Here is a 15,548-nt window from a genome sequence, read left to right on the forward strand (position 1 = left end):
AAGCACATAACAGTATGTTAGTAATTTAATTGATTCGGTGTATCGAATGTATGCAATGGATTAGAATTTGTTGGTTCCCGGAACTGCTGGAGAAATTGGCGGGATGCAGGTGCTACGAAAACTAGAGATACGCTCAGGCCATTTTCAATCAGACTTGTTTAGTGATCAGTTTCAACCTAACAGGAGCTAACACGTCAAGTCGTGGAATGATTATGATTGATAGTAACTGTATATTTAGGTTTCGTCAGGGTGTAGAAATGTATGATTGCAGCACATCGAGCATACTTTGGACTCAAGATAGAAGCAGATCGTACGTTGTAAGAAAATGTAGTACCAGGGAATCGTATTCCTTATCATTGTGGCGATTTTGTACTTACAAGAAGTAAAAGTAAACACCAGCCTGGAAAATGAAGTAATGTGTCTACCTTGAAATGTGTCCTTACACGATCATTAAAAGTGACATTTCTGCGCAGTAATACCAATAATAACGCCTCGTGTTAGGGTACCTGATATCTGCGGGATTCTAAAAGAGCGATGGTAAACAACCCAGGGACAACTTGACAGATAGTGCTTGTTTCATATATGCACCACCGATTTGATGGTGGCGCTAGTATGCCTTCTCTGTATGAGTACCACGAACAATGAAACGAAAAAGTTGCAAGAGAAAAGCGTGTTTCGTTACGTGTGTTATGAACGCCGTCAATGCGGCTAGAACAACATTTAGAAAAAGCTTATTCCAAAATGTGAATAAAGAAAACTATTATTAGAGAATAAATTTATCCCTAACTGAAAACCATCAGCAAAGTTACATAAATCTTATTAATATTTAGCTGGAAGTCTGTTTTTAACAACCGGCTCTCTTCCTTCCTAAACGTGTTTTGGATTTCTTGTTGTGTGAAGTTTGAAATCGTTAAATCATTGGTGCTTTTTATCTCGAGAATCGTAAATGAAAAACATTTTGGCCAATGAAAGTACACCACCACCAAGCTTAACAATTCGTTTTGAATAGAATTTGTGTTTTTATCAGAATTCTAGCAGCAAAAAAAATCACCATATCACCCCCAAAATTTGCTTATGAATTCAATATATTGGAGCTGTCAATTGTCCCCGGGCTTACGGTAAAGATGACTAAATAGAAACAAAAAACAATGAAACGACAACAACAATTAATTTCCTCAAACAAAACAAATTTTTTTACCGTTGCTTAATTTCCCAAATATAGAACAATAAATAATTATTATGGGTCATTGAAATACAGTCGTTACTCTGCATTCTTCAAATTTGTCCATTGCAATCATTATTTCATGCGAAGTCGTAGTATGCGATATCGACAATTTTTCTATTTCGTTCTTCAAATTTTACAACTGTAAAAATAGTTCCACCTTTCATTTATTATCTTGCATTTGGCAAGCAGGGTGGGCACTATTGGAGCTTCAGTTGAAATAAAATTCGATATGGTTGCGAGAATAGGGATCTTTAATTTGGAAAAATTGTGCCAGTTTTTCATATGTATTGGTAGTCTGTTACAATAGAAACCGAAAATTTAGGAAAGGAATTGTACAGCCAAGAATTTTTTTTAGTTACATAGGCGTCAATATTCGTCACGCCGACACACGCCGGCGCGCCGCCGCCGGTAGGGTCCAACGGCGTGACGCCGCCAACGCCGCCGCCGCCGGCCAAAAATGTCGCTTACGCCGCCGCCGATTAAAAATGCATCGGCGCACACCTCTAGGTGGGACGTATACATCCCACCGTGTCGCAAAGGGTTAATCAGAACCTGTACTGGCTGTGTGACTATTGTGCTTGCAGTTTGAACAAGTGATTCCGCTGGTTCCACCGTGGACAACAAAAAATGTGCGAGGCAGTACCTTAACGCGGTCGTCTCTAATCTCTCGAACCACATCGAGACACATTTTCCGGTTAATTCCGATCGTGTAACCTTAAGAGGACTGTTTGTCTATCGATTTCCCGGGGAATCCGGCTCCAACAATAAGTGGTTAGAATTACCCTAAAATTCGCTCCACTGCATTTGGTGGTACTCGATGCATTCGGTAGGAAACCAGAGCAGCTGCTGATGAGCACGAGCAGTTCTGAGTTTATCTGAGCCGCCCCGATACGAGCCATACAGCGCCCAGTTTCTTTCCGATTCGAGTTTCCAAGTGAACTGAAGAACTGGCGTCTACTTGGCCTACTGATGTGCTGAATCGCAAATTCAATTTCGACCAGCAATTAGGTACATGATAGATTTCGTCAAGAGGTTACATCACATATCGGGATACACTGCCGCTTGTAATATGGAAGCCCACGATCTCCCCGCCACAGTCCATCTACTGCACCCAGCGTTCACCAATCGTCCCGATCCTGTGTGCGGGTAGGAATTTTGGAAGGGTCTTCTAGAATTCCTACTGCCCTAACTAGCAATTGAAGTTTTATAGCTCGTTTTATAGCGCAATCTAAGTTTTATCAGTGGCTGTAAAACTATCATAAAATCACAATTGTTACTAGGCTGCATTGAGTACAGCCCTCGGTTTCCCGTCTCTCCGATCACCGGTACGCACACTTGTTACCAGTCGTGAGGAAGCCCCTAGTCCTCCATCACAATCGAGCCCTTCTTGCCAGCTACCAGCAGTCGTCCCGGTCCTGTGGTTGGAAAGTTGGGAGAAACCAAATATATTTAAATTTGAGATAGAATGATGCTTTCTTCTGCAATTTTCTAGAGCAATCAATTATTAATAACTTTGTTGAAGATAGCAATTTTGTATCTTAAGTCGTTTTCATATTAGAGTGGTTTCCATAACTTAGAGTGTCTCTTAGAAAATCAGGGTTTTCCGCGCAATTTTTTAATTTGATTTAGGGACAACTTTTTCTGAAAGAATAAAGTTCTCAAGTTGTTCGGTTCAATACTTATACATGATTCTCAGTGGAAAATACGCTCTTTTTCAAATACTGAAATCTCGAAAGGGAACAAACGAATATAGAGTAGCTTAATTACATTTGAAATGTTGTATTTTTCTCTACTATATATTGAAAAATTGGACCACCTAACCATTAGTATAATAAAAAAATGCCGGGTAAAAGTGAAACACTCCTGTAAAAGTGCGTTGTGTTGCGTTGTGACGATGATTTTGACGGATTGCACAATGACTTCATCATGTTTGACTGCTGATTATCTAATAAGAGTTGCTTAGGAAATGGTGAGTAGGAATTCATACCAATCCGACTCATATTAAAACCTCAACAGCATGATAGCCATCATTGCCGGCCGCCCCCATCTCCATCGTTCACGGGGAAGGATAAAGGATAAGGTAGACAGGAAGTGTTGATGCTCCACCTACTTACCGGAAAGACGACGATTCATTCTTCCATAGGTGTCGCGGAGTTGGTAGTTTGTAAGGGTATCAGGTCTAGGATTCGCTCCAAGCAAGCGATGCGACCTGTAAAGCATATTTTATTAGGTAGTTGTTTAGTTAGTCTTCGAGTGCACCATCACTCGAAAAAGAGAAGATCTTGTTTAGTTTTTGGTTCTTTTTAAACTCTGGGCAGCCGGCTACCGAGAGTATACTATGTTCCCTAAACAAAAGCAATTTGAACTTCACACAGCCGACCGTGAGAGTATTGCCTAGAAAAGCTAATCTTATCTGCGTAATGAGCCGGATCACTATTTATTGCAACAGTATTTGGACAGAATTCGCTACTTCTTCTCTACGATATATTTATTGGCTTGAAAACTACCGAGTGATAACACATTATTCAGGCAAAAATAGCGCGAGATGTTATAAATCAAGGAAAGTATTTCTTATTTTCCATGTCGGACTGTTTGTGGAATATAAGTATACGAGCGATAATAACGAACACTGAAGGGAAATATAAAGGATTGTTGACCTGATGCACGGCCTTGTGAGCAATAACGGAGCTTAAAATTAGGTTCATAAAAACAGACACGGCGAATTTTCAATACGTATTGACCCGTGATCATAGATACTAGTCAGATTAGTCGTATGGGGGCTAATTTCGGATCAACTATTCATTTTTACGGCAATGTTTTCTCGACTAGATCTCTTCGCACCCTCTCATTCTGCTACTATTGACAGAAAGCTGATAGAACCCAGTTGTCGCGGGTCTAAGGACCAAATGTCATCAATAGACATAGACTCGCGTGGAGGCATGAGATAGGAAACTTATGAGAATTTTGTTATCCCACCGTTTGACGACCATGAAACACTTCTGTAAAAGTGCAATAAAAACTAGAATTGCTTTTCCCTAATTTCCACCCTAGTATTCCACCAGCAAACTGAATGGAACCATCGAAAATGCAGAGGAATTATTGATTTCGCACAATTTTCTGTTTTCATCTTTGTGGATGAAGCTTTGATCATAACTATTGGTTTTTGTAGTGGAGGGTTAAGCTTTTATTTCTGTGATATAAAATCCATAAGAATCGCGTCTTTTTAAGATGACTGATAGTGTATAGTACTGCAATTTTTTTTAAACATCTAACCTTTATGATTTAAACTCTCATCAGCTCTCCTAATAATAATCAAAATCATGTTTTTTCCAATTCAGTGTAATTTAGAAAAACGACTTTCGACCGAGTAAAATGTCAAATAGCCCTAGCGAAAATTTTCTGGCTGCCTTAGTACTCATTTGTGTGATAGGCTAATGAAGGCAAGTTTCTAAAAAACGAAATTTAGTTTTCAGAATCGAGAATAAAATGTATTTCGTCAGGTTAGCGTATCACCTCCCTTTGTCATCGAGCGGGAGCAACATATGGTGATCCATATTGGTGCTATACTATAAACGCGCTTCAAAACGTTTATTGTTCCTGATTTTTTTTCTGAAAATCAGTTTTTCCATAATTAGTATTTCTTTAAATTTTATACAGAATCGATGAATGTTGACTTCATTTAACATTTATTAATCTTTTTGATCAACTAAATCTTGCATAAAAAATCCCAATTTTGTTTCAGCATCCTATTAACAAAACATATCATTCTAAGCAGCACATTTCACTGCATCGGATCTTCGACTTTTCCCGCAAACAGCAATGTCCCAGTCGATTCCTCTTCGATGAAGAAAAGGAACGGTCTATCGATGATGAACTTCTCCGGATCACTTGCGATGGTGTATACCAGCGACGAGCCGGCCGCCGAACTAGCTGTGCTACCCTTCTCATCTACAACGATGACAGTTTTCTGGAATAAATCCGATACCTTCACCGGGAGGCTTGACCCACGGGCGATTCCGCTGAGCTCCGCGCCGTCCGTAAAGATGCGATCGATTCCTAGCTGTAAAGCTAGTTTAGATTTATACACAATGTGAGCGAAATATGGTTCAAATTTACCTGTTGCAGTGCTTCCTTCATTGAGCTGGAGTAATCAATTTGGAACCGGGGAAGTTGTACCTTAACTTCAATGTCTTCCATGTCACGGATCGCCTGATGAATTGCCTCGCCGGATAATGCATTTACCAGCTCGTTGATGTTGCTGTCTTCATTCGGTAGTAATAGGATCATTGTAAAGCGACCTTCTTCGTAGGGTAATCGTAAGAGTTTCGCTTTTAGCTGCGAAGATTCCGAAAAGTAGAGATTCTGAATTTGCTTCATAGATGGTACGTCAACCGTTCGGCCGTCGCCAGTTTTGAACGGTTGAATCATCGTAGCCGCTTCCGGAAAAACATTTCTCCAAAGCCCTTTGAAATAAATTGTACTGGCCAGCAGCATGATCGACCCTTGAATATCACGCGTCGTAACCAATTCTCGTATCTGGCCTTGCGTCCCATTCGACACCCAGTTGTTAATGTCATTTGCCGCTTGTTGAGGCTGCTGAAAGTCCACGCTCACTACACTGGCATTGTAGTACATGCCAACGGTACTCGCATACTTCTGGGTTACACTGATTTGCTGATCGGCGAACACCCTGCTAGCAATATGCAGTCGTTTGCTGCTACCTTGAAGAGTGTTCATTATTTCGACGCACTTTGGGGAGTCGTAGTTTCCCGGGGTACGTCCCAGAGGACCGCTTAGCTCGCGTTGGGTTTGCGAAAAAGTTCCAGTTCCCTCGTATAGCATGTTCAGCAGGTATTTAACTAGAAAAGTCGACAAAGCGGCGTTGGTGCGATCTTTGCTGAAGGTGTTCTGAATAAGAGAAGGTGTATACTTATTTAAATACTGCTTTTGGTGGAAAGTATTAATTGTGTTTATACAATTGTTGCAGAGGACACTTGACAATAATACGACTAGCATGTTGAATATGCAAATTATTCTTCACAGTAAGTCTGTTCTGATCTACTGAATCAAGAAATAGAGGTTCAAGGGAAAAGTAAACAATATCTTTTCGATATTCAATCGATTTCATCCACAGTACGTAGAACGTATGTTACATTTATTTATATTGCATTTAAACTGTTTGTTCTCGCATTGCTGATAAACACAAAGAAACCTATCCCGCCTGTCGGGGAACTACTTACCACTAAACTCTGTTAGTATTCATCAAACGATCCTACCTTTATCAGCTGCCAGTCAAACTCATCATCCCGAGTCGGGTTCGGTTCCTCATCAGCGTAGCGGCTTCTGACGACACCGGAGCGTCGTTTGGCCAAAGACTTCCCACCGTTGCCGATTAAGACTAGTGCGGGAAAGAAATTGCTATTAAAAAGCGTTCATTTACTGCACCTAGTGTTTAACGAAATACGACTCACCAATGCTTATCAGCAGCAACACCCACAGAAACCTGTTGGTGAGGGTCATTCTCGGCGATCGATCGGAACAAGATGTACGGAAACGTCGAATTAAATTTATTGATAATCACGGACCGAACCGGGTAGATGTGAAGGGGACCGTGCTTCGAATTCTACTGACGAACGTAATCGTGTGAGAGTGCGCAGACGGCGATGCGCGAGGTTGATGGAATAAATTACCTAGTGATCGCAAACATTGAGCTATGCTGCGGCATTTGACGGCGAAATTTACTGAGATCGCGGTTTCAATATTTGTTCGTTGGTTCTGGGATTCCAGTTGTTTCTTTTTTGGTTCTACATCACAGTTTGGAACTTAACTCTTGTTTCAACGAAGTTTTATTATTATCATACTAGTTCAGTATTGATTTGTTGTGGTTTTTTACAAGCTTATAGTAGTCTCGAATGGACTTGGGATGTGTGTCGGAATTCGAGACTCCGCTAAGAAAATATGCATCCTGGCTACATTCGGGGAACTACGCTATTCAAATTTCCCACTGCAATTGACGGCACACAACGTTTATGTACGTTGTCATAGTCACGTTATCACTACTTCTACGAATTAGTTCTGTTTGCTTAATTCTGCTGGGCAAATACTATTTATACTGTTTGCGGGCACAATTGGAATGACGACTCAGTTTATTCAAATCAAACAGTTCATATAGCTCAGGAAAAATCCTATGCAAATATTATTTTTACTAAATTAAAGATTGGAGAATCAATCCATGAAATCAAGAAACTGTCACCGCTGATGGATTATACATTAATTACTACTGTATAAATACAAGCGAATTTCTAATGTTGGATGTGTTAATAGTTTATTGTAATGTTACGTACATAGGGGTAAAACACTTCTACTCTGGGAATAGTTAAATCTTTATACTATTTTTCAATCAAAGCTAACATTTATTTTTATAAGAGAGTTTTTCATATTCAGTATTATGTATGAAATAATTTTAACTGGTCGTCAAACGGGGAGATAACATAGTACGCACAACTTTCCTATCTCATTCCTCCGAGTATTGGTAACATTTGATCGTTAGATCGGCGTTGGCTGGCTGCTATCGGCCTTCTGTTGTAGTCGCTGAATGAGAGAGTGCCTACGGATGAAACAATATTAAATGATCAGAATAAATCAAAAAAAATGATTCTAATAAAATAGATACAATGAGCTCAAATGAATAAAATAAATAAAAAATGCTGAATGAAACCGTAAACCGGGGAGACTTTGATCATTGGTATGACTTATCACTCGAAACTTTTTTCGTAGATAGCTTATTAAACCAGAATAGTCTACCGAATCATTTTAATTTGAATTGATTTTTACTATAAACTTATAAAATACTGATTTGTTATACTTTTTGAGCATATTGTTCGGTTTTTGGGTACAAAAACTACAAAAAACCGAAATTTGACTTCATCTGATTTTTACGAAGCTTCGTAAAGTGTTTTTTTATAAAACAAATAAATCTCATATTTGAGCAAGAGTAATAAATTACAAGCGAGTTTTTATTTTCCTTTAGATTAGGATATGCTAAATTTAGTTTTAAGAGTTTGTTTATTATTAATACATTTTTTGTGAAACTAGTTGGCAATAATTTCAAATTATTTTAAGCTAAAATTCGCAACATTTTTTTATTGTTCAATATTCCAACGCGTTAAAATGGATGAAACTTTTTGCACATTGATAAAACACTGAAACAAAACAATTTTAGCAGTTTTAAAAGTTTTTAGAATCTTTTATTCTATACTTAGTTGCGTTTCGGCTTCGCCTCATCAGAAACCGACACTAACTTATTGTCGGAATAGATTAGCACCGGCTTGACGCAAATCCCTTAAAACTAAAACACACTTTGTGTTTCAATCGAACGGCTGAGCAAACGTGATGTCTCGTTCGAGTAGAAGTTCTGTTTATGCCGATGAGACACAGTGAAGCCGAAACTTGTCTTGGCTTAGCAGCATATATAAATAAAGCATAGTGTTTTTATTCTAGTTGGACACAAATTATACGAATTTTGGTTACTCGAATTTTACAGTACATTGAAATACTTTGTATAATACTCATTAATATCTATTTAACAATGAGTATCTTTCCAGAATTAGTTTAAACAAACATTTGAATGAAAAGCATTGACATCAATAACTTAATGTGGGTGAACATGCAGGTTATTAAAGTCACCCCGGAACACGAAAACGGACTTCAACTTGGAATCATTTTTGAAAAAAATAGCTGTAAACGGACAATTTTAGGTAAAACCATCCAATCTTGTTCTCCATACATCAGTACATGGTTTAAAAATATTAAACTCGAAAAAAATGCGTTGCGTCTAAAAATATGTAATGATTACTTCGAAAAGTGATCAATGTCACCCCGGTTTACGGTATTTAAAATTAGTGAAATAATTAAAATCAAGAAAATAAACAAAAATAATAAAACCCATGAATTAATTGGAAAAAATAAACATAGGGGAGCCCGGGGCTAGTTGGCGGTTGCGGTAAGTTGGCGGAATCCCTTTTTCTCCGTTTCTATTAGACATATAGCACTGCCTCTCGTTATGTACCTCAAGTTATGTGAAACCCATTGTCTAATGTGTTTTGGTTGCAAATCATTTTGTATTGTGGAAGTTGTGGGCGATATTGTGTTTTCGAGCATACCAAGTAAATTTCCTAAATTTTGAACACTGTGTTATTTAGGGTGGTTTTCAATCTATTTTACGAATGAAAATATTTTTCGATAGCGCGTGAAATGAGTTTTCAGTATCCGTATAGATATTACATCTATCCACAAAGAACAGTTATTTTTGAAATAGTTTTTTATAAAATATGCGGTTGGGTTGGCGGTGCTGCTCGCGGGGCAAGTTGGCGGTACTATTTAAGGTGCAAAAATAGTCATCAAAAATTTTTTTTTTCTGGAATTCACTACGAATGAAGTACGAAAATCTTTTTCTTGTGTATCTCGTAAACGTAGGAAACATTTACTTCGGCCAATCGCCTGAAGAATTTCGAAAATTTGCTATTGAATATGGAGTACGCGTCAAAGTCAATATTCCGGGGTATTGAGACTGAAATATAATAGCAAATGTCGATTAATGTACAGTTTTCTTGAAAAGACATTCAGCATGTTTCAAAAGGACCCATAAAGTATTTGATTCTCCACTTGATTGCTTATTTTATGGTCTACCTATACATACCGCCAACTTACCCCGGAGCCGGGATAAGTTGGCGGGTTTTCCGCCTCGCTTATTTTTGTCTCTAAGAATGGAGATAATGCATAAAATATTTTAATAAAATTCAGAGATGTTGCCAACAGTCTGCCCTTCCATGCCACGTGTTCTATTTTCCAAAATCTAGCTACATGAAAGCGGTAAAAAATGAAAACTGAAAACACCGCCAACTAGCCCCGGTCTCCCCTATATAATGAAATTTTCAAAAAATGATTTAAATAAAGTGAAACCACAAAAGCGCCCGGCCTTACTACTATTCAGTCCATTACAATCCAGTCTCTTTCCAATAATCCTTATAGCTTGCGAATTGTTTCGTTCGGACTTCTCGTTCCGGAGATATAAGTTCATCAGTCCCATACACTCAAACCATGACCATACCATGACAAAGAAATGGTTCAAACTACTAGAATACGTATTTGAATTCATCGAAAAGCAAACAAATGTGTTTTTAGGCACATTGATCATATAAAAGATAGATTGGGGGTTTCAGAAAAATTCGTGTCATTTTTAGCTACATAATAATGTGTATGGCACAAAAATAAAGTCAGATCAACTATCTCTCCAATGAATAAAATCTGGTTCATACGTCTCCCAACCTTTGAACGGAACGGATCGTTATATTTCACAGTGGTGTTCGGTGTGTAAATTTCAGTGATTCAAGGTCATCCTTTGTTCGTTCGTAAGCTGCCATTCTGCTGGTGCCGGCAGTAAATCCAGTACATTGTTTTCGCTGGTGCGGAACAATCGACGTTGTTTGCAGATAAGTTTTGCTTTATTTTTTTTTCCTCGTTTGCTTTCTTTCCTTTTCCCTACTTTTACTCTACCTTGTAATCAAATAATAAGACACATTCCCGTTTATATAACGCTCTGCCCTCGTGCTTAAATGGCCGAGGGCGAAATACCATCTGATGTAATCATGGAAGTCCCTGATCCCCCTAATACTCGCATTGCTCCCCGTATAAAGCAGTACCCAGAAGGTTCCTCTGGGCCATGGGTGGTATATTTTCGGACCGGAGAGAAACCGGTTAATATATTAAAACTTTCTCGAGATCTGACTGCTAATTACCCGGCCGTAACTCAGATAACACGTGTTCGGGCAAACAAGATACGTGTTCTAGTGAATGATCTCGGCCAGACAAACGCGATTGCTTGCTGTGAGCGCTTTACGCGGAATTTAAAGCGTACGTGCCTTGTGTGGCCGTAGAAATCTATGGGGTAGTGTCCGAACCGGGCCTGAAATGCGAAGAACTGTTGGAGCACGGGGTTGGCTGCTTTAAGGACTCCTCACTTGAAGAGATTAAGATCTTGGAATGCAAACAATTGTATACCGCAAACACCGAGGGAAGTAAGACTACCAACTCTCTATCAGACTCGCTTCGAGTGACATTCGCCGGGTCCTCTCTTCCCAACTACATCCTCCTTGACAAGGTTCGCCTACCAGTTCGCCTGTTTGTACCGCGGGTCGTGAGCTGCAGCAATTGCAAGCAGTTGGGCCACACAGCCACATATTGTGGAAATAAGAAACGATGCGGCAAATGCGAAGGAGAGCATGAGGATGACTCTTGCGACAAAGAAACTGAAAAGTGTATTTGCTGCGGGGGCCCTTCACATGCTCTTAAATCATGTCCTGCGTACAAGCAGCGCGGGGATAAAATTAAGCGCTCCCTTAAGGAACGCTCAAGGCGTTCTTATGCAGAAATGCTAAAGAATGCTTCGCCATCTGTCCTGTCCGAAAATCTCTATGCTGGTTTGGCTAACGTTGAGCAAGAATCTGACGACCCACGAGAGGGAACATCTTTGGTTAACCCAGGGGAATCCAGGAAGAGGAGAAATCCAGCCTCCCCCACATTGCCTCGTAAGGGTGCCAAGGTGTCGTCCACTCAGAGTGCGCCATCTACAACCAATAAATCCAACGGAAGTGATGCACAAAAGCCGAAGCAATTTGCTCCAGGACTTGGAAATATTAATTCTAACAAGGAGTACCCACCACTTCCAGGGACATCCAAAACCCCAAATGTCCCCTTTTTTCAAACAGATACTCAGTCCAGTAGCGGACTAATGAAATTTTCTGACATAGTGGACTTAATTTTCACAGCTTTCAATGTTACTGATCCTCTTAAAAGCCTTCTGATACGTTTTCTCCCTATAGTGCAAACATTTTTGAAGCAGTTGACTACTAAATGGCCCCTCCTTGCAGCGATCGTATCCTTCGATGGCTAAGTCATCGAACGAGGTCACCGATTCGATCACTGTTCTACAGTGGAACAGCAGAAGTATCCTCCCGAAAATCGATTCCTTTAAATTTTTACTAAATAGTTTAAAATGTGATGCTTTCGCATTATGTGAAACTTGGTTAACTTCCGATATAAATCTCAACTTCCACGACTTTAATATAATTCGTCTGGATCGAGAAAACCCCTATGGAGGAGTACTTTTGGGGATCAAAAAGTGCTATTCTTTCAACCGAATTAACCTCCCTTCGACACCAGGCATTGAAATTGTCGCTTGTCAAGTTTTAATCAAAGGTAAAGACCTTTGCATTGCTTCCATCTACATTCCTCCTAGAGCCTCGGTAGGGTACCGAACGCTTTGTAATATCACGGAATCCTTACCGGCACCGCGGCTAGTTCTGGGAGACTTTAACTCGCACAGTACGGTATGGGGCTGTCTTCATGATGATAATAGATCAACATTAATCCAAGATCTTTGCGATAATTTCAACATGACCATCTTAAACACGGGAGAAATGACGCGGATTCCTACACCACCAGCACGCGCAAGCGCGTTGGATTTGTCGCTTTGCTCGACATCGCTACAGTTAGATTGCATGTGGAAGGTGATCCCTGATCCCCACGGTAGCGATCATTTGCCTATCGTGATTTCAATTGCTAACGGTTCAAGACCATCGGAAACAATCAATGTCTCATATGACCTCACACGGAACATTGATTGGAAGAGTTACGCGACCGCGATATCCGTTAAAATCGAATCCACTCAAGAACTTCCTCCGGAGGAAGAGTACAGGTTTTTGGCTGGCTTGATTCTCGACAGTGCGAATCAAGCTCAGACTAAACCAGTACCCAGCGCGAATACCCATGGACGGTCTCCCACCCTGTGGTGGGATAAAGAGTGCTCAGAGCTGTACGCGGAAAAGTCCACTGCATATAAGGCCTTCCGGGAAGACGGGTTACCCGCTAGCTATCAACAGTACGCGTCGTTAGAAAGGCGAATGAAGAGTCTAATGAAAGCCAAAAAACGCAGTTATTGGCGCCGGTTCGTCGACGGGTTAACGAGAGAAACAGCGATGAGCACTCTTTGGGGTACGGCTCGACGTATGCGTAACCGTAATAGTACCAACGAGAACGTGGAATATTCAAACCGTTGGATATTCGCTTTCGCCAAGAAGATCTGTCTGGACTCTGTCCCGGTACAGAAAACGTGCCGCGCCGCGTCTCCTCACGATACCGCGAACGAAACACCGTTTTCGATGGTGGAGTTCTCACTTGCTCTCTTATCGTGCAACAATAACGCCCCAGGGTTAGACAGAATCAAATTCAACTTGCTGAAGAATCTGCCTGACACTGCAAAAAGGCGCTTGTTGAATTTATTTAACAAGTTTCTTGAGGGTAACATTGTCCCTTATGAATGGAGGCAAGTGAAGGTCATCACCATCCAAAAACCAGGAAAACCAGCCTCCGACCACAACTCGTATCGGCCGATTGCAATGCTGTCCTGTATTCGGAAGTTGTTCGAGAAAATGATCTTGTTTCGCCTCGACAATTGAGTTGAAGCAAATGGCTTACTGTCAGATACACAATTTGGCTTCCGCAAAGGCAAAGGGACGAACGATTGCCTTGCGTTGCTTTCTACAGAAATCCAAATGGCCTATGCTAACAAAGAGCAGATGGCATCAGTCTTCTTGGATATTAAGGGGGCTTTTGACTCAGTTTCTATCAACATTCTGTCAGAGAAGCTGCACCAGCATGGTCTTTCGCCAATTTTAAATAACTTTTTGCTAAACCTGTTGTCTGAAAAGCACATGCACTTTTCGCATGGCGATTTAACAACATCGCGATTTAGCTACATGGGTCTTCCCCAGGGCTCATGTCTAAGTCCCCTGCTCTACAATTTCTACGTGAATGACATTGACGATTGTCTTGCCAATTCATGCACGCTAAGGCAACTTGCAGACGACGGGGTGGTCTCTGTTACAGGGCCCAAAGCTGCCGACTTGCAAGGACCATTACAAAATACCTTGGACAATTTGTCTGTTTGGGCTCTTCAGCTGGGTATTGAGTTCTCCACGGAGAAAACTGAGTTGGTTGTTTTTTCTAGGAAGCGTGAGCCGGCGCAACTCCAGCTTTTATTAATGGGTGCAACGATCAACCAGGTTTTCACATTTAAATATCTCGGGGTCTGGTTCGACTCTAAAGGTACCTGGGGATGTCACATTAGGTATCTGAAACAGAAATGCCAACAAAGGATCAATTTTCTCCGAACAATAACTGGAACATGGTGGGGTGCTCACCCAGGAGACCTGATCAGGTTGTACCAAACAACGATATTGTCGGTGATGGAGTACGGGTGTTTCTGTTTCCGCTCCGCTGCGAACATACACTTCATCAAACTGGAGAGAATCCAGTATCGTTGCTTGCGCATTGCCTTGGGTTGCATGCACTCAACCCATACGATGAGTCTCGAAGTGCTGGCGGGCGTTCTTCCGCTAAAAAATCGATTTTGGGAACTCTCATATCGATTGCTCATCCGATGCGACATTATGAACCCGTTGGTGATTGAAAACTTCGAGAGGCTCGTCGAGCTTAATTCTCAAACCCGATTTATGGCCTTGTACTTCGACTACATGGCACAGAGCATTAATCCTTCTTCATATACTCCCAACCGTGTCCGTTTCCTAAATACTTCTGATTCTACTGTATTCTTCGACACATCCATGAAGGAAGAGATTCGTGGAATCCCGGACCATATACGCCCGCAGGTGATCCCCAATATATTTTATAATAAATTCCGAGAAGTCGACTGCGACAAAATGTTTTACACTGACGGATCAAATCTCGATGGGTCCACTGGCTTCGGTATCTTCAACAATACTATCACCGCTTCATTCAAGCTCAATGATCCCGCTTCAGTTTACGTCGCAGAGTTAGCTGCAATTCAGTACACCCTTGGGATCATCGACACTCTGCCCACAGATCACTACTTCATCGTTTCGGACAGCCTCAGCTCTATCGAGGCTCTTCGTGCGGTGAAGCCTAAAAAGCAATTCCCGTATTTTCTGGGGAAGATACAGGAGTCCTTGTGTACGTTATCTGAAAAATCTTATCAGATTACCTTTGTTTGGGTCCCCTCTCATTATTCTATCCCGGGCAATGAAAAGGCCGACTCATTAGCAAAGGTGGGCGCATTAAATGGTGACATATACGAAAGACCAATCTGCTTCAACGAATTTTTTAGTATTTGTCGTCAGAGGACGCTCAACAGTTGGCAAACCTCGTGGAGCAATGGGGAACTTGGACGATGGCTACATTCGATTATCCCAAAGGTATCAACGAAGCCTTGGTTCGGGGGGATGGA

At 40.8% G+C, this 15,548-nt stretch overlaps 2 protein-coding genes across 2 annotated transcripts in view; one reads left to right on the forward strand and one right to left on the reverse strand.

The window, feature by feature from the left end:
- Positions 1-15,548, forward strand: part of LOC131691315 (uncharacterized) — a 257,425-nt gene that overhangs the window by 121,828 nt on the left and 120,049 nt on the right. The gene's annotated exons all lie outside the window — the stretch shown is intronic.
- Positions 4,687-6,919, reverse strand: LOC131691317 (serine protease inhibitor 2-like). Its single transcript, XM_058977608.1, has 4 exons — positions 6,697-6,919; positions 6,502-6,623; positions 5,342-6,133; positions 4,687-5,285 (listed from the first exon to the last, which is right to left on the reverse strand). The coding sequence occupies exons 1-4, from the start codon at positions 6,743-6,745 to the stop codon at positions 5,007-5,009; spliced, it is 1,242 nt and encodes a 413-aa protein (XP_058833591.1). The 5' UTR covers positions 6,746-6,919; the 3' UTR covers positions 4,687-5,006.

The sequence above is a fragment of the Topomyia yanbarensis genome, chromosome 3 (genome assembly GCF_030247195.1).
Source record: "Topomyia yanbarensis strain Yona2022 chromosome 3, ASM3024719v1, whole genome shotgun sequence".
In the NCBI taxonomy this organism is placed as follows: domain Eukaryota; kingdom Metazoa; phylum Arthropoda; class Insecta; order Diptera; family Culicidae; genus Topomyia; species Topomyia yanbarensis.